General features: G+C 37.4%; 1 protein-coding gene across 2 annotated transcripts in view; it reads left to right on the top strand.

The window, feature by feature from the left end:
- Ccser1 (coiled-coil serine rich protein 1) overlaps positions 1–19,945 on the top strand; it is a 1,153,064-nt gene that overhangs the window by 759,772 nt on the left and 373,347 nt on the right. For both annotated transcript variants that reach the window (XM_050162333.1, XM_050162332.1), the window contains one exon: positions 13,813–13,857. In XM_050162333.1, coding sequence (XP_050018290.1) covers positions 13,813–13,857 — 45 coding nt within the window. The remainder of the gene's footprint in view (positions 1–13,812; positions 13,858–19,945) is intronic.

Here is a 19,945-nt window from a genome sequence, read left to right on the forward strand (position 1 = left end):
ACTAATACAAGGTCCTGTGTATGCTAAAGATGAATCTTTCCATTCCATATTTTACATTGCATTTTTCTCATCATAATATACTAAATATTATCGTTGATTTCACATTATTGGTGTCCAGGGAAGTTACTCTCAACAGTTGGCAGTATGTGTATTCCTAAAGCTTTTTCCCTATTGTGTGTTTGTATGCCCTTCTCTTCTGTCCAGAACTGTGAGACATGGTTAGTGTTCCGAGTGTTTTCTTGTATGTACCTAAGTCTCTCGAGTTAGAAAAGCTCCCAGGATTAGGAGTTGCAGTTAGTAATTCCAGACAAGAGATATGAGAAACATTAGCCCCCTGTGAATCTTAGGGGAAAATATTTGAAAAGGAACAGAATTTCCAGAGAAAATCACAACTGTTGCATGTGTGACTGACAAAGGAAAACTAAAACCACCCTAAGAATTGCCAGTATATTGAGAGAGAAAAGAGCCTGCAAAGTGCACAAATTTTGCAAATTCCTACACTGTTCCATCTACTACTTGTTCTTGTTAAGTGAGAGTCCATTTTTACAGGTGCTTTGCCCCATGGAAACCCAGGAACAGATAGTCTTATACCGATCCCATGTTAACCCATTGGACAGGTAATCACATGCTGATGTGACACTAGGCTGCATGACTCCAGACAAACATATTATATAATAAAATTTAAATCAAAGACACTAACAGCAATTTAAAAAATCAAACATAGCTCAAATATAGTCTAGTTTGCTACATACATGCCAAGGCATGATAATGGGCAATGTTAAACTTATTGCCACAACTAATTCATTTTGTTTCTACAAATGCAGAACTCTTTGTACAACCATGACAAACACTGAAGTATTTATTATATGATATCCCTAAGTCTGAGCCCATGTTTTTCAGGAAGCATGCATTGACATTGTGTGGTATGACATCATTCATTGAATAAACGTGCACATGTTTACAACCAAAGCTTTAGTGAACAAGCAATTGCGTGAGAGGCTGCTGCAGGGCAAACCTTGCCTTCATTCCATGCGTGATTTTATTAAATGTTTGATCATTGCACTCTCAGGCCCATCTTGTTGTTGCCACATGTTTCACGGCCCACACACTCTTATGTAATCTTTGTAATCTAATGTAAGGATTGATGCCTCAGTTTAGGAAGCTGCTCTGGAGTCAGAAATCAATCTTTGCCATTTACAATTGTGTTCATTTAGAAAAGTGTGGAGGTTTCAAAGACTGTGTGCTTTCTGTCTTAAAAATGACATAACTTAATACTGAACTGATGAAGGGGCTGAGAATAATGACATCTCTGTTTCTGAAACAGGAGATGAAGAACAATTTGAAGAGTTCAGTCTAGATTGCAGATTTCAGGCACTGGTCCACATGTGTGTAGCATGGCTAACATTGAAAGAAGGACAGAAAGAGAAATAATTTTAAAAGTGTTGGAGCTTGAGTGATTTTTGTCTTTAGATAACTTTTGAATCAAGTGATGAGCTGTTTAAACAATTAAGCACATACTTTTGAAATTTCTCTAAGACTTACATTCTTAACATTATATAAGGAAAGATCAAGTAAATTGACTGCAAGAAAGCATTTTAACTATGCCTTTTATCTTAAAGAAAGACTAGAGATTAGATATAAGAGTAATTTCTTGAGTTTTTTGTTAGGGTAAGCAACCACAAGAAATGTTATGAGTTCCTAAGTTAATTCAACAAATACAAGACACATCATGTATCTTAGTACTGACACTTAGGAAATAAATATCAAATAAGGATTAAGTTATAAATTTTCTTGTGTTTTGAGGGAGCTGCAGGCTGTGTTCCTGCCGCCAGCTCCCAGTTGCCTGGCTAGCTTATGCCCTGAAATAACAACACACAAATTGTATTCTTTTAAACACTGCTTGGCCCATTATATCTAGCCTCTTCTTGGCTAACTCTTGCCCAAGACTAGCCAATTTCTAATAATGTATGTAGCATCCCAAGGTGCACTTACCTGGAAGATGCTAGCCTACATCCATCTTGGGTCGGAGCTTCATTGTGTCTGCCCCAGGGAGGAGAGCTATCGAGACTGAGCTCACTTTCTCTTCCTCCCAGCATTCTGTTCTGTTTACTCCACCCACCTATGTTCTAACCTATCAGGGCCAAGCAGTTTCTTTATTAATTAACCAATGACCTTCCTCCATCACTTGTGAGTGTAAAGTTTTTCCCAGAAAAGTAATTTAAAATTAACTCTAAATGCAAAGCCTACTAGTGAATCAATAGAGAAAAATACTGACATCCAAAGTTTCAAAGGCTTGACTTCAGAGAATCACCAAAATGGACAGTTAAGGTATTAGGCTTTGTTGGAATTATCTAATCCCTTGAGTACTTCCATTATCTTAATTGACAAGCCATGGTGCTCAGTGTTAGCTATAGGAAGACTCTTAGGGAAACCCATGGACCCAACCTAAACTGAAGTAAATGTGACATCTTTGAACTTTCATGATAGGCAAAGCAAGACAGAGGGTTAATTACTGCCACCATCCTTCAAGAATGTACCCTTTTATGCAAATACCAAATCTCTATTGAAGAAGTGTTTCACTAAGGTGTAAGGAGGCAGGCAATGGACACCTGTGATTCTTCTGGTCCATGTACCACAGTTGAGAAGTGAGATGAACAATATGAATGTACAAAGCAATGTGGCTTTTATTCTAAAAATGATAGTTCAAAAAGAGAATAGATGGATAAGGAAAATGCGGTACATTTACACAATGGAGTACTACACAGCAGAAAAAAATGACATCTTGAATTTTGCAGGAAAATGGATGGAGCTAGAAAACATTATTTTGAGTGAGGTAACCCAGACCCAGAAATACAATTATCACATGTACTCACTCATGAATTGTTTTTAAACATAAAGCAAAGAAAACCAGCTTACAAATCATAATCCTAGAGAACACAGACAACAATGAGGATGCTAAGAGAGACATACATGGATCTAATCTACATGGATAGTAGAAAAAGACAAGCTTTCCTGAGTAAATTGGGAGCATGGGGGACTTTAGGAGAGGGTTGAAGGGAGGGAGAGGAGACAGGGAGGGGGGTAGAGAAAAATGTAGATCTCAATAAAAATAAATAAAAGATGAAAGGAGAATAGATTTAGTAAAAGGTCATTTTGTTTAGCCTTCTACAAATTGATTGTAAGAATAGAATGAATCAAGCTGGGACACTAGGTCAGTAAACTGTTGTACAGAAAATACACAAAAAAATGGTTATTTTAAAAACTGTAGTGGAGTTACTCCTTCGTTTGTACAATGCCAAGAACACTGGGATCTCAAACTAGAAATGAAGCTCAAGACACACTGTAGATAGTTGCTTGCTGGGTATGGTGCTGTGTTTCATGTAGATTATCTCAATTAAGCCTAAAATTACAAATTTCAAAGCTGCAGAAATTGGAATATGTGGTCCAGGAATGCTCCCAAAGCATTCACACACAAAGCACACAACTTTTCAGGCAAGATCGATGATAGATATATTAGCAAATTTTTGTTGGACAAAGATAATTATGAATCTGAACCCCAATGCCCGGGATTCAAATTCTGAAGTTGCCACTTAATATAAATCAAGTACCTGGCTGCAAGTTTCTTTCTCTGGTAAATGGAGCTATTGAACCCCAAGCTATTTACAGTGCCCCTGTTTCTCTTCTGTGCCTTGTCACTGAGGCTAAATGTTAAAAAGTCACAAGGCATTATAAGCTTTTAAATAATAAATTTTGACTTCATTCAGTTAAATCATAACTTTATAAGTCTAAAAAATTGTCCCATAGTAATATCTTCACTGCTAGGAATAAAATGTGTATTCCACACACCCACGCTGTATATTTCTATATCAAAAAATACCCTAACAAATCACAGATTCTGGATAGTATGTTGGGGTTTGGCAGAGCTGATGAAATCTACATTAGCATGAGAGCAAGTTCAAGAGGATTCTGACCATAAAGAAGGAGATGGTGTCTCACAGACCCAGTTTTCTGATGCAGCTGACATCACGCACCTATCCAGCTATCCAACCCACCCACCCAATTGACCTCGTACCCACATAGTTGCAGGAGTGCAGACACAAACATCTGAGTACAGTGGAGATATGGGTAAGAAGTCCTTTTCCCCCCAGTTAATAGCTTTTTCTACTTATGCCTTGCTAAACCACCTTAATTTAGCATACTGCAGAACATTTGCTTCAGGGTAATTCTTCTCTCTGCCTACAATTTATAACATTTTGGTTTGGTCTTGGGTGATTAATTTTGATCAATGCAAAGAGTTTATACTATCTAGTGAGAAAATGCATAGGGTGTGGGAAATATGTTTCCCTTGTCACATTCCCCAGAGAATTTTAAAGTATAATTTACTTTAGACACGCTAGATAGATATTATATTTATAATCTTGAAGAATATTGAAGCGTATTTCAAATCAATTAAATTTCTCTGTTTATATTAGTTTTAAGGTACTATGCACACAAATTTGAATATATACAAATCAATAATTTGACTACTGATGTTTTTATTTGTTTTTCTGAAAGCCCAACTGTCTTAGAGAATATAGTAAAAATATATTAATTTTCTTCTGAATGAATTCATTGTGATTCAGTGGGAATAATAAAACTCACAAGGAATGTAAAGTTTTCTCTTGTGTGGTAGGTAGATGGCAAGCAAGGAGATTGGATATCCTAGATATTAAATCACCACTTGTCTTAAATGTCCCTTCTAAGCTAATTGAAGGTAATGTGAATGACTGGTGTTGGCAGTAGAGTCTTTGACTGAGATTCTCCAGATATATGATCTAGCATTACCCCCGGAGCAGAACAACTGCAAGGAAACTGGTTGCTGGAGTATTATAAGTGCTGGTGTTACCAGCACTTTTGATGTCCAGAGTTCCTCTCAGCTAGGGCCCTGTAACATCTATGAGCTCCTGAATATCAAGTGGAGAGTGCAGGGCTGAAGTTTAAGAATGACAGAAAATAACACTGAAAGCTAATTAGTTTTTTTTCCTTTACTTTCATCATTCCACAGAGGAATTAGTCTGAACCATGAGAACTTGAAAGTCTGCAAGAGGTAATTCTAGCTCTATGGAGAGATAATATAGCAATTATAAAATTTACAGTATTTGTCAAAGAGCATCAATTACTGGAGAAAAGAAAATGGATAAGTGAGATTTATAACCAGTTGTAAAATTCAGTCCATAGACAGAGATCTGGGAAAGACAAATGACAAAACAATCAAGTAATTATTTTTAAAATTTGGGACGGTCTTCAATTCCATTGGTAAGCATTTCTGTAGTGGTCAGAGCGGCGGGCCGCTTCCTACTGCCCAACTCCAGACTAGCTTTACCCAAAATAATTACAAAGAAACTGTATTCTTTTAAACACTGCCTTGGTCCATTAGCTCTAGCCTCTTACTGGCTAACTCTCACATCTTGATTAACCCATTTCTAATAATCTGTGTAGCACCACGAGGTGGTGGCTTACCAGGTAAGATCTTAACCTGTGTCCACCTCGGAGAGGACAGTTATGGCATCTGCTTCACTTCCCTTCTTCCCAGCATTCTGTTCTGTCTACTCCACCCACCTAAGGGCTGGCCTATCAAAAGGCCAAGGCAGTTTCTTTATTAACCAATGAAAGTAACACATAGACAAATAACCCTCCTCCATCATTTCCCCTTTTTCTGTTTAAACAAAAAAGAAAGGCTTTAACTTTAACATAGCAAAATTACATATAAAAAACAGTTATCAAGCAAGAATTACAGTTACAATATTTATAATTATTTTATCTTTTATCATAACTAAGGAAAACTATAACTATAACTAACGATTCTTCAATTTCATCAAAGATGCTAGAAGGATACAATATTACGTCAGTAAGCAAGAAATAAGCAACTTCCAAGCTCTAGAAATGACAGAGACATCTCGCTGCCTGGACAGTCACCCAAAGTTCCTCTGTACCGTTGGGGCATCCATCTTCAGCCAACAGGCCCATAGTATCCAGAGACATTTCCATGAAGCAGGAAATTCCAAAGGCAGTTCAGTCACTATCTGCTGTGTCCTGCAGAATGTCTTGCAGACTCTTTCATGAGTCAGGAACCCCGAAAGACCATCTCACCTCTATGCAAGTTCAGCAGTCCTCTTTCTGAGGGTTCTTTGTGTCCAGTTTATGCATCAGTCCAGGCAAGAGCAGTTTCTTGCCCAAATGTCTAACCAACTCCATAAGGAGCCTCTTTGATACCCATCTTCTTCTTGAAGTAGATTGGTGCTGCCAGGAGCAGACATGTCTCATTGTCATGAAAAGCCCTAAGGTATGTAAACATTAAATGCCATATTATGTCGTCTTTGAAAGATACGAAGAATGTCTATCTGAAATATATTTATGCACATCTAGAAAATCTAACTAACATGACTACAAGCTTGATTATTATTAGTGATTATCGATTAACAACCTCTATTTATAAATTACATTTTTAAATGAACTACACAATCACAATACCTTAATCAAAATCAGAAATACATATACATATAACAAAATTAAACAAAAAATAAATACCAATGTAAATTATTCATATCTATATCATTTCCCCCTTTAAATGTAAAAGAACATTTATAAACAATGTTTGGGAATATGGACATAGTTATTTCTCTCCTGCTGTATAGGGGTACTGCTAATCAAATCTTTCATGATGTAACCTGTGTGCCAAGTTCATCTCAGTTGGCAGTTGAGTGAAGTAATTTTTTGAAGGTGTTCACAGCAACCTTTTAGGAGGGCGAGGTCTATCATACTATATTGGGATAGAAGCAATCCACAGGGTCTCATTCTCTCTCAAGACCCTCTTTTTGAAAGCATCATATCCTTAGACCCAAATTCTGAAGTCATAATACCCTTATGATATCCATTCTGGTTTAGCTTGGCAGCCCATACAATGAAATGTCTCTCTGTATTTAGCTCCTTCACAGTCAACAATTTTAAAGAAAACACAATAATACACAGAATCCAGGCTTTCTGAGAATTTTCCATTTTTACGTGGCTTATTTTTATTTATTTCTTTTAATCTATAACTATCTGTACTCTGTCTCTTTTAAGACTTTACCCTTTTTTAAGGCATTAACATTATTCTCTATATTCTTTTTCTTCTCTCTCCCAAGGCTACATACTCTCATCCAACATTGTTATCCATTTAGAGGTCTTTTATATCTGAATCTGTCCTATTGTGAATCTGTAAATTTTTACTGTTCAGGAACACTTTTGATTTGCGCCTTTAAATTGCTAAGTGCTTAAAAATCTAAGCTGTGACATTCCTAGGTCAAAAAGAGGTGCTGCAGGTTTGTCATGCCCAGTCCAATATTGGGGAGCCACTTGTGACTTAATCAGTTGTGTTTCTGAGCTGCAGAGTGGCGGGCTGCTCTGGATGTTGGCTCCACCTCTCTCCAATTTCAAAATGGAGGATTACCATTTTCTACTAGCTCTGGGGCCACCAGGGAGGAGCTGCACTCAGCACTTTAACTCTGAGACTGAATGTGCGGCACAAAAACTCTTTTCATCCAAGTTACAGCCAAATCTGACACACAGAGCACTGCGCAGCCTGGAAACATCTCTTAGTATGGTGGCAGAAATCCGCCATGCTCTCCCACCTTCCTTAAGCCTGATTTCACCATCTGCCCAGGTGCAGGCAGGGAGCACTGAGCCATTGGCATGTTCTTAGAGTACTTTCTTCCCGATCCCAAGCAGCAACACAAACACTCAGTCCCACAAAAGCCATTAACATGCTTTATAGCTGGTGTTTGTGCTGGCAGCACAGCCCAGGAAGCTGTGTTTTAAACCCGTGCAGTTTTTTTTTCCTGCTAAGCCTGCTGAGTCAGGAAAATTTCTCTGCAGCATGCTCTAACAAGCAGAAAAAAAAGCTGTGTTAATCTCTCTCTCTCTCTCTCTCTCTCTCTCTCTCTCTCCTATTTAAGCCCTCTCAGATTCTTAAGTGGATTTAGTCCATCACATTGGAGCACAAAATGGGCTCCATTTGTACTGGTGGGAGCAGTGGGCTGCTTCCCGCCACCCGGCTCCTGACTAGCTTTACCCAAAATAATTACATGGAAACTGTATTCTTTTAAACACTGCCTTGGTCCATTAGCTCTAGCCTCTTACTGGCTAACTCTCACATCTTGATTAACCCATTTCTATTAATGTGTATAGCACCATGAGGTGGTGGCTTACCAGGAAAGATCTTAACCTGTGTCCATCTTGGAGAAGAGAGCTATGGTGTCTGCCTCACTTCCCTTCTTCCCAGCATTCTGTTCTGTCTACTCCACCTACCTAAGGGCTGGCCTATCAAAAGGCCAAGGCAGTTTCTTTATTAAACAATGAAAGTAACACGGAGACAAATGACTCTCCTCCATCACGTTTCTGTTTTTATGCCAATACCAAGCTGTTTTGATTACAGTAGCTCTGTAATAAAGATTAATGTCAGGGATGTTAATGCCTCTGGAAGTTCCTTTATTGTATAGGATTGTTTTGGCTATCCTGGGTTTTTTGTCCATATGAAGTTGAATATTGTTCTTTCGAGGTCTGTGAAGAATTGTGTTGGGATTTTGATGGGGATTGCATTGCCTATTGATTGCCTTTGGTAGGATTGCCATTTTTATTCTGTTGATCCTTCCTATACAAGAGAATAGGAGATTTTTTCATTTTCTGGTGTTTTCTTCAATTTATTTCTACGAAGACTTAAAATTCTTGTCAAATAGGCCTTTCACTTCCTTGGTTAGGTTTACCCCAAGATATTTTAAGTTATTTGTGACTATTGAAAAGATGATGTTTCTCTGATTTCACTCTCAGCTTCTTTATCTTTTGTGTATAGGAGGATTACTGATTTTTTAGAGTTGATCTTGTATCCTGCCATATCACTGAAGGTATTTATCAGCATAGAAGTTCTATGGTAGAGTTTTTGGGGTCACTTATATACACTATCATATCATCTGCAAATAATGAAAGTCTGACTTCTTCCTTTCCATTTTGAATCCCCTTGATATCCTTATGTTGTCTTATTCCTATTGCTAAAACTTTAAGAACTATGTTGAAGAGGTATGGAGAGAGTGGACAGCCTTGTCTTGTTCCTGATTTTAGTGGAATCGCTTTGAGTTTCTCTCCATTTAATTTGATGTTAGCTATTGGCTTGCTGCTATTGCTTTTATTATATTTAGATACGATCCGTATAGCCCTAATTTCATTAAGACCTTTATTATGAAGGTGTGTTGGATTTTGTCAAATGTCTTTTTAGCATTTAATGAAATACTGGCATGTACTCACTCATAAGTGTATATTAGCCATAAACAAAGGACATTAAGCCTATAGTTCATGATCCTAGAGAAGCTAAGTAATAAAATGAACACAAAGAAAATTATATATAGACCCACCTGGGAACCAGAAACAGAGAAGATCACCTGACAAAATTGGGAGCATGGGGGCAGGGGGTAAAAGGAAGGGGAGAAGGGGAGGGTTGAAGAAAACTTGAGGGAATGGGATAGTAGAGATGGAAAAGTACATATATGAGAGCAAGGAAAGAGATATCTTGATTGAGGGAGCTATTACGGGGTTAGCAAGAAACCTAGCTCTAGAAAAATGCCCAGTAATCCACAAGGATGACCCCAGCTAAGACCCTAAGCAATAGAGGAGAGGGTGTCTGAATTGGATTTGCCCTATAGTCAGACTGATATTTATCTTAAATATCACCATAGAACTTTTTTTTCCAACAACAGAAGGAAAAAGAGGCAGAGAACCACATTGGAGTACTGCACTGAGCTCCCAAAGTCCAGTTGACAAGTGGAAGGAGTGAGAATATGAGCAAGGAGGTCAAGACCATGAGGGGTTCACTCACTGAGACAGTTTGCCTGAGCTAATGGGAGCTCACTAACTCCAACTGTACTGGGAGTAAACCAGCATGGGATCAATCAAGTTGAATGTGGTTGACAGTTGGGGCAGACTGATGAGCCACTGTCAGTGGCACTGGAATTTGTCTCTATTGTATGTACTGGCTCTTTGGGATCCTGTTCTCTTTGGTTATATACCTTGCTCAACCCTAGACTTGTCATGGGCCAGGGTGCCTTGTCCTCTCTTAGGATTGGAGGGAGGAGTAGTGGGTGAGGATATGTGGAGGGCATAGGAGGAGGGGAGGGAGGGAAATTTGAAATGGTGTTTTTAAAAGTAATAAAATAATAATTTAAAAAAATAGTGAAGTGTTGGAGGAAGGGAAAGAACTCATGGTAATAACAATTATATATAAAAACATAAAATAAATCTGTTTTCACACTGCCAAAATTTAGATAATATAGGAAATAAGGCCAATAAACTTACAGATATCACCACAGAAAGTATGCAAAATGAGGAACCAAGGTGGGGAAACTATTTGACAAAATAGGGTGTTAGTGGCAGGTAGAACAAAAAACAGTTAAATTAAACCCTGAAAAAGGTATTCAGAAGGATAAAGAACAGAAAGATTGTTTGAAGAAAAGTAAAAGACATATTATATTACAAAAATTATTTTAAAAAGTCTCTCAAAAGATAGTTATTAAAGTGTACTATGAGAAAAAACTGTGCCAAAGTAATTTAAATTCAAGTAATTAATGTGACCTGTCTCCTTGTCTGTTCATGAATGCTTCCTATATAATTTGCATTCTCCAAATGCAAGGAAAACACAAGTATTTTACTCAAACTGGTCTTCTGTTTAAACACACGTGCAGTAATGATCATGAGATGGGAGAAGAGAAGATGAGCTGGAAGATGGACAGAAATAGAAGGAAGCCCTGTCTTCTTCTGTCCACAGTTCATGTCTCATTTCACCTTCAAGAGGAGCAGATGTACGAGTTACAATGTTCAACAACTTAAAATTCAAAGATTATGTTGAGAGACACTGTTACATATATTGGAGGACAGGCAAAGAATTTGCCAACTAGGGATTAAAATTACATCATCCCAAATTCAAACATGCCCCTGCATACTGCTTCAGGTCACTAAAATGTGCAAATGAATCCACTTCAGAGTGTTTTTATCTATATCTTCCATGTTTGAGAAATGCTGTTTGGCTCTACATTTTTTCTTCTGGAAATTTCCTTGGAATCCAAACTTTTCACACTGTGCTCTGTGAATGGAGACACATCTCTGTTGAGAAGGCATTAGAAAAGTCAGTTACACATGCTCTGTCAGTGGATTCTAGAATCTTTTGAAAAGTCAACAGAAACGTGTACTCTGTGAAGCAGAAGGGCTTAAGTGATACTTTCTTCCACAGCTTTACTAGAATAATTCAATGATGGAATTTTAGATATGAGCAAATGATTTGTCAAAAACATCACTACATAATCTTCTAACTATAAATGCTGATACCCAAAGGAATAACCCAATAGTTTAATCTCTTTGTAAATATGAGATATTTAAACTATTATAACATGCTTATTAACTAACAAAGCAGTAATGAGTTAAAGGATTTTCTTAAATTATGAAAAATATAGCTAGGATATTTAAGTAAAACATATTGCTTTCCCAAATTCATCTTTTTACTGGATATATTGGAGATAATGCAGCCTTCATATTCTCATCAGAAATAGAGAAATACTCTGACTTAAATAGAACTTCTTAATTTTGTTTGTGCTTTTCTACTCTTTTAAGTTAGCTAGAGAAATTAAAAAAATATAGGTTTCAAATTTGTAAATATAAATTTGTATCTATGTTTCTATTTTTTGTTAGTTTCTAATTTCTTTAAAAAAGTATGCACATATGTGTATTTTGGTTGAATGTGTGTCAGTGCATCATGTTGGTGCCTGGTGCCCATAGAGACCACAATTATCATTTCATTTATGCTCCAGCAATGCTTAAGCATGTATGGACAGCCTGCTTATGGTAGTTCTCTAGTTATTTGTATCCTAGGCAGACCGAGTTCCACTGTCTTCCATTATGCTGTCTATGTAGTGGGTTTTGGGCCTTCCTCTTTGCCTTATCCCGTTCACTCCTCCAAGCAGTGCTGTCTTCGGGTCTCTGCCGTCATTCATTCCCATACGCTACTCAGACTCTTCAAAGAGATATGGGGACATGAAGTCATTCCCATGGAACACTCAGTCATAATTTCTATACACAAGAAGAAGGGCAAGCTGGACTGCTCAAACTGCAGGGGTTTTAATTTTTTGTGCCACAGCAGTAAGATCTCCTTCATTATCTTGCAAAGGATTAAGGGTAGAACAGAGGAAATCCTAGCAGAGACCCAGTGTAGATTTAGAGCTAGCAGGAGCACAATAGATCAGATATTTACTTTGAGGAAACTGTAGAAAAGTATAAGCTATTTAGAAAAGACTTGTATGTCTGTTACATCGACTTCAGGAAGGCATTCGAAAGCATTTGGAGAAAAGGACTTTGGGAAACAATGAGCTTCTACAGCTAGCAAGAGGAAAACAAGAGACCTCAAGAGGACATCTCAATCTCTGGAACTGGAGATATGGAGAGTTGTGAGCCATTATATGGGAGCTAGTACTTGAACTCAGGTTGTCTGAAAAAGCAGCCAATGCTACTAGTTGCTGAATTATCTCTCCAGGCTCTGTCAGTATATTTTTAATGATATATAACATTATATTTTTATTGTATATAGTGTATCTTTTTATTGTATACAGTCTGAGTGTTTTCATATATGAGGACAAAGTATAATGATAAATTCAGAATTAGTATATACACACACACACACACAGCACTTCAGGAATTTATCATGGCCTTGTGATGAACATATAAACATAACTGGTGATAAAAAACATTATATGTGTGTATGTACATTTGGGTGTATTTATTTGGAAATGGTGAAAAGGAAAAGAATTCTGAATTTTAAGAGTATGTCAGTACTTTTTAGGAGAGAGTTCTTTTTATGTCTTCCTTCTGCATTCTGGAAGATGGCAGTCAAAAATATTTGGTCAAATCATTTGATCTTTGGGGATATATATATATATATATATATATATATACTTTCTTTTGTATTTTTCAATATCTAATGCAATGCATGAATCAGAGAACCATTTAATAAATACATACTGTAAAGCAAAGAGGAAAAGGAAAAAGAAAGGAAAGAGTCAGGATGGATGAGAAAATGTGAAAAAAGAGTGCTGTAGCATTGGTGTGACTTTCACTTCATTTCTCCAAGAGAAACAACCACTATTAGGATAACTTCAGGTGTTAAACAAAGCATTTGGTTTTGATATTAAATCAGTCTTCTATTACATTCTCCATTGATTCAACGAACATGGATACAAATAATAATGGTGGGGGTGGGTGGATGCATGGATGGATGGATGGAGAGATTGATGGTAGATAGAAAACAGATAGAGATATGAGCAATCAGTAACCCTATTTTCCATCTTGAGTCACAAGCATGTTTTGCAATTATCTTGCTAAAATATAGATTAACGATTCTTTGTTTTAAGCATAGTGTGTTGTGGGAACCTACCATACACAGCTTCATGCAGCCTTACTGGGTCTTCACAACCCAAAAGTGACAGTGTATGCAACTTCACTCTCTCCCTTTAAGAGAGCATGTCTACAGACAAGAAGCCACATCTTAAGGCCAGTACCGCAAAACAACTGGCATAAAGAATTTCCACAATAGTGTGTATTAAGGACTAGCATTTTCTTGTTCTACTGTAGAAAACAGTTATAACAGTAGGGAGGGGAATTCCTTTATCGACATTAAATCCTGAGTAATTTTACTTACTATAGCGTTTTTATGATTATTAGTTAATTCCATGTGTATAATTATGTATTGTATACTTTTTCTTTCAGGGTTTAAGCTTGAAACGACTGGAGGCAGTTCAAGGCGGGAGAGAGGTAAGAAAGTATAAAGGGGAGAGGAGAGGGAAGAGGAGAGCATGGGTATGGTGGAGCAGTGATGGTAACTAACGACACTGGTATTGTGAATATATGCACGTATATTTGTGAATATATGGGTAAACTCTCTCTTTATCTATATGCATGTATGTACTTGTAGTGCTCATATGTTTTCATACATTCTTAGAAAAGTGGGTTTTGCACATAGTATTTGTGCTTACTCCTCTGGAGTGGAAGAAAATACTGTTCATCTGGGGTAAGAAGTGTATCTGTTAAACTGAATTTCTGCAGCAAACCCTCAGAAAGCTCAGACAAACCTTTTAGGTAAAATTTGCAATGCAAGTTTTACAATGTCTATTAGGAATTCACAGAATTTATAATACAGGCCAGGAAGTGTTCACAGAGGGTGTACACTTGTTTTGGTCACATTAGAGTTCTTAGGTCTTCTTTTAGAGATACCGTCTCCTCAAATGCCTTATCAACCATGAGAACTCACAACAGTAGTGGCATGACATTGTATTAGGAATGCTGTCTTTGAAGAGATTTATTGCTATTATCTGTAACATTCATATATCAAATTATTGGCAAAAAGTGGAGGTGGTTTTCTCCTACAAAATAAAAAAAAATAAGTCTTCCTCCTCCTGTCACTTGTGACTTCTCTACAAATGGACTTCTTCCTTAATGAGCGACATTGGCTCCTTATCTCATTGTTCTAACTTATACTTGGGTGTTCTCAGTATCTGGCATTTTGGTTCTCTTGAAACTAGTAATTTAGAGCCCCTTCTCTTTGTCTTCTGCTTTCCATCCAGACATTTTTTTTTTCTCTTGGTGGCTCACATCAGAAAAATAACTGGAGATGAAGAAATGTAGATACGTTCTTTAGGTGTTTATGATGATGTAGGAGCAGAAGATCCCAGACCAAATAGGGCTGATGCACATGCGAACATAGAGAAAAGTGAGGCAGCAGAGACTCGACTCACGCAAGGCAAAACTTTCATTACAAATAGAGGCTGAAATCCCAGCCCCCTGAACTACAAGCTATTTGTAGTTGATCACTGTGAGATAGGGAAAACAGCTTTGTCTGCTGAGTGCCACTGGATATATCAGCCATATTTCTGGGCCAACACAAACAATAGTTCATATATTTTGGAGGGTCATTTTATTTCAGTTTGTTTTGTTTTGTTATCTTTTGTCTTTTTTTTGTTGTTGTTCACTTTGATTTTCATTTTTTTTTTTGAGAAAAATAGACAGGGACAGAAAGCTTGAACTTGGGTGTGTAGAGTTGCAGAAGAGATCTGGGGAAATTTGGGCAAGGGAAACCATAATCAAGTTTAATTTTATGAAAAATAAATAAATAATAATATTGATGCATAAGCATGATGGCCTCTCATTTCTTTTTATTCGTTTTGTGTTCTAAAGGAGAAAAACAAGAGTACTTTACAGTTCATCAAACCATAATCAAATTCATACCATAAATCAGGTAAATCTTTCTGGCAACCCAATAGTGCTGAACCATTAAAAGCATTCTAGTTAATAAGAGAAGGCATAGGGGCTGGAGAGGCAGCTAAGTAGTTAAGAACACTTAATGCTTTCTAGAAGATGAAAATTCAGTTCCCATCATCCACAAGGCAGCTCACAACCCTCTTTGTCCCAGGAGATCTGTCTCCTTCTTTTCTTCACAGGCACTTCATGCATGTGATGCCCAGACATCATACAGATTAAAACCCATACAAAGAAAATGAGTAATTAAAAAAAATTAAAGGAAGGATAATCATTCTGGCTTTTATACATTAAGTAACAATATACAATTAATCAATAAATGAATTTAAAATAAAGTTTAACATCAGTGATAATATCAAAGATTCTCTTTATATGTGAAACTAAAGAAAAAGCTACAATCAGACCCTTAAAACTGAACATAAGTGAACTGTCAAGATGGCTTAGCAGGTCCTTGAGGTTCTCGACTTCTCTTCCAGGATAACAGAGTGGGTAGATGGCTCCCGAGGAAGACCTCAGGGTGCAGCACCTGCCTTTTCTCAGAAGTGCTAAATGTAATGATCCACAAAGCACACTGATTGCCTCCTAAGTCACACTTCACACTAAATAGCACTGCAGAGGTTCATCCACCCTTCCTCGATGCCCTCAGGGACATACAATGTGGAGAAGGAAACATGAATTTCCTTCATCCATAGGGTAATAGTATTGAGCCTTGGTAAACAAACACAGTGCATTTCATCCAGAAATATTACCTTTTAAAATTATTACCACTTTTACAACATAGTATTTGATCCTCACCCAAGAGTTCCCATTAAAATTTGTTTCTTGTAATTTTCTCATTGAATTCAATACTGTTTTTATTATAAAAATGATTCTATGTAAGAAATAGTCCAGTGGTATTCTTTAAATTAAAATATATTTTATTAAAAGTATCTTATGGTTTATGAGAAGATCTAATGATGTGTATATAGTGCACATACTATATACACATTTTGCTTATGAATATATTTATGAAAGAGTGCCCTTAAATTGGCATCTCTAATAAATGAAGGAAAAGATTTGATCATTAAATCAAGGCTAACTCAGTAATGTCTTCTCCACTTTACCCATTATTTACTCTGCACATGGAAAACTAACATGGGCAATTAAAGTTCAAAACAACTACTTTATTTCCAGTTGAGGTTTCACTGGATAATTTGATGTACTTAATGTAATCTAATCACTTATGTTAGCTATACACATGACTTTGAAAGCTGATCTGTCTTATGATAACTCACTTCTGGAAAGCTGAAGATAATTAGGGAAAGTGTGTGGTGGAAGCCTCAGAGGTTGCCCATCTGCAAACAGAAATACAAATATGATTCCTCTAGATCAGGAGAGGTGACAAGACCCTCCCTGGCTCCTGCTGACAATTTTGCTATGTGTACACATTACAATGAAGAGCAGTGTGCCTCTGAACAGTTAAATTTTATTATGTGTATTTTCAAAGTCATCCAAATAGTCTCTTAAAATTTATCGCTGTGAGCCTATCATGACTGATTAAGATTTAACGACAATGATGCTGCTAAAGATGACTTACTTTGACTTAGTTCAAATGACAGACATTCCCAATAGGTGTTGATGGATGTAATACTAAGAACCTATTGCCAAATATTTATAAGAAGGTTTAAGAAATGTCACTGAAAATGTTCTATTTACTTCTTGTGGTAATGGCAACAGATTGAACATGCACAGGAAATTGAAGCAGGCAGCAATGTGCTATTTAGGTAACCGGTAAATCCTGTTACAAAGCTGATAGGCAGGCAGGAATGCCAGATTTGGATACTATCGTTCATGCAGAAACCATTTCTTACATCACAGGGGATAAAAGATATTTTCTTCTGGAGCCAAAAATGAATGCCCATGGCCCAGAAACAAAGATTTAGGTTGCCCTATTTCCATGTTCCAACATGGATTCAGTTTCCTGAAGCTTTTATAGTAACAGAGTGAAGTAATAAATCAAGATAAATTGGTAGAAAGACTAAGTGGATGGTTACCAGACAGCACAGAAATCTCATCTATAGTCCTCAAATGTTATGTTAGTCTTTTGCTTGGTGAATAACTAGGGTTTTAGTTCTTTTTCTTTGTTTTTAAAGTAAATACATTGTAAGACTTTTTATTTGTCTTCGGAAACTTAGGTCAATATCCTCAGGGATGGGAGAAAAGAAGGGCTCTTTAGTGGGTTGAAGACAGCTCAAGTTAACTATAATTAGGCTTTGGACCGCCAACATCTTATTCTCTCACCGGACATTGAAGTTTTAATCAGTCAATTGTTTTTTTTTTTTTTTTTTAAACTCCTTCATTTCAAGAACTCCCACTCACACCACTTCTTGTACTAATTACACACTAAAAACCAATGGTGATTATGGAGGATCTGGACATGACTAGTACCCTGGGTACATACATGTTGCAAGATATGCACTAACAATGATAATAGGTGCATTATAACCAGTCTATCAGTATCTTTGCATGTTGCTGCATGTATCCTGCATGTACTCAGAAAAGGTAATCTTTCTTTTTTTTAATTTATTTTATTTTCAAAAAACTATCTTTTCTCATTTTACATACCAATCCTAGTTCCCCCTCCCTCCCCTCCCCTCCCCTCCCCTCATCCCACATCCCCACAACCCATCCACTCCTCAGAGAGGGTAAGGCTTACCATGAGGAGTTGGCAAAATCTAGCACATTGCTTTGAGACTGGACCAAGGACCTTACCTCTATATGTAGGCAGAGGAAGGTATCTCGCCAAAGAGAATAGATTCCAAAAAGCCAGTACAAGCAGTAGGGATAAATCCTGGTCTCACTGCCAGTCTGTCTCAGCCATACAACTGTCACTCACATTCAGAGGACCTAGTTTTGTCCTATGCTGGTTCTTTCATGGTCAGGCTGGAGTTGGTGAGCTCCCATTAGCTCAGGTAAGCTGTTTAAGTGGATAATCTCCCCTCATGGTCTTGATATCTTTGCTCACATTCTCCCACTTTTTAACTGGACTTTGGGAGCTCAGCCCAATGCTCTGCTGTGGCTCTCTGCATCTGCTTCCATCAGTTGCTGGATAAAGGTTCTATGATGACATTAACCAGGAAAGGTTGATCTTTCTATCATTAAATGGTTTTGAAAATACTGTATGAGATGTTGTCATGAAACAGCTACTTTTTCATGACTATGAACTGGGTTCCTTCATTCAGTAGACTCTTTAGTTCATAAAAGTCTCAGTGAGGCTTCACAGAATAAAAATAGAGATGAATTAGTACTTCTCTCAAAGAACTTATTTTCACTTGTAACTGTTTTAGCAGAAAATCACACAAATTTAAGTATTATCTATTATCAGGGATTTTTTGAAGGGATATTGTATTTCATTGCCATTTTAAACAGCATTATGTTTTGTAAATTTGATGTTTTTTGTTGACTTTCTGCTTATGTCAGGTATTATTTAATCATGTAATATCCTCATTAGGGTAATAATTTATTATATCTTGAATGTCTTTGGCATTAGACTAGCATAGCTTTGTATTATGTAAACCTTGAAAAATAACGCATTTCTGCTTGAAATTTAAAACCAGTCTGGCCTGGGGTCCAAAAGGAGGAAATTCAGAAAATAAAATAAATTCCATTCTGAATGCTGAAATATGTCTATATGACTTCACGTTGTATAGGGAAAAATCACATAGATTTTTTTCATTTATGTTTAAGTGTTAATTATTAAGCAGATAATTATTAAGCAGATAATTTGTTAGCATGTTTTCTTAGTGTCATGCCACTGAGAAAATTGTTTTTAATAGGTCACTTTTTAAATTATTTTTTCCATTTTACTTATCAACTACTGTTCCCCCTCCTCCCTCCTCCCCTGCACCCACTGCTCCCCACCTTCCCCCACCCCCATCTACTTCTCCTAAAGTTTAAGGCCTCCCATGGGGAGTCAACAAAGCCTGGCATATCAAATTAAGGCAGGCCCAAGTCCCTCCCACCCTGCATCAAGGCTGAATAAGGTATCCCAATGTAGGTAATGGGCTCCAAATAGTCAGTTCATGCACCAGGGATAGATCCTGGTCCCACTGTCAGGGGCCCCCACAAGTAGACCAAGCCACACAACTGTCACTGACATTCAGATGGCCTAGTTCAGTCCAATGCTGGCTCCCCATGTGTCCATGAGCTCCCACTACCTTGGATCAGCTGTCACTGTTGTTTTCCCCGTCATGATCTTTCCACTCCCTTGTTCATATAATCCCTCCTTGCTGTTTTACTGGACTCCTGGAACTTGATCTGGTGCTTGGCTGTGGATCTCTGCATCTACTTCAGTCAGTTATTAGTTGCTGGTTCTGTGATGACTGATCACTGATTACTGGGCAAGGCCAATTCAGACTGTCTTTCCACTTTTGCTAGGAGTCTTAAATGGGGTCATCCTTGTGGATTTCTGGATGTTTCCCTAGCACCAGGTTTCTCCCTAACCCCAGAATGGTTTGCTATATCAAGATATCTCTTTCATTGCTACCCTTCTTCGTTCCTCCCCCAACTAGACCATCTGGTTCCCTCATGTTTTCATCCCCCCTCCAAC

Source organism: Alexandromys fortis, unplaced genomic scaffold (genome assembly GCF_014885135.2).
Source record: "Alexandromys fortis isolate MF-2015 unplaced genomic scaffold, M_Fortis_MF-2015_v1.1 scaffold_117, whole genome shotgun sequence".
Lineage (NCBI taxonomy): Eukaryota > Metazoa > Chordata > Mammalia > Rodentia > Cricetidae > Alexandromys > Alexandromys fortis.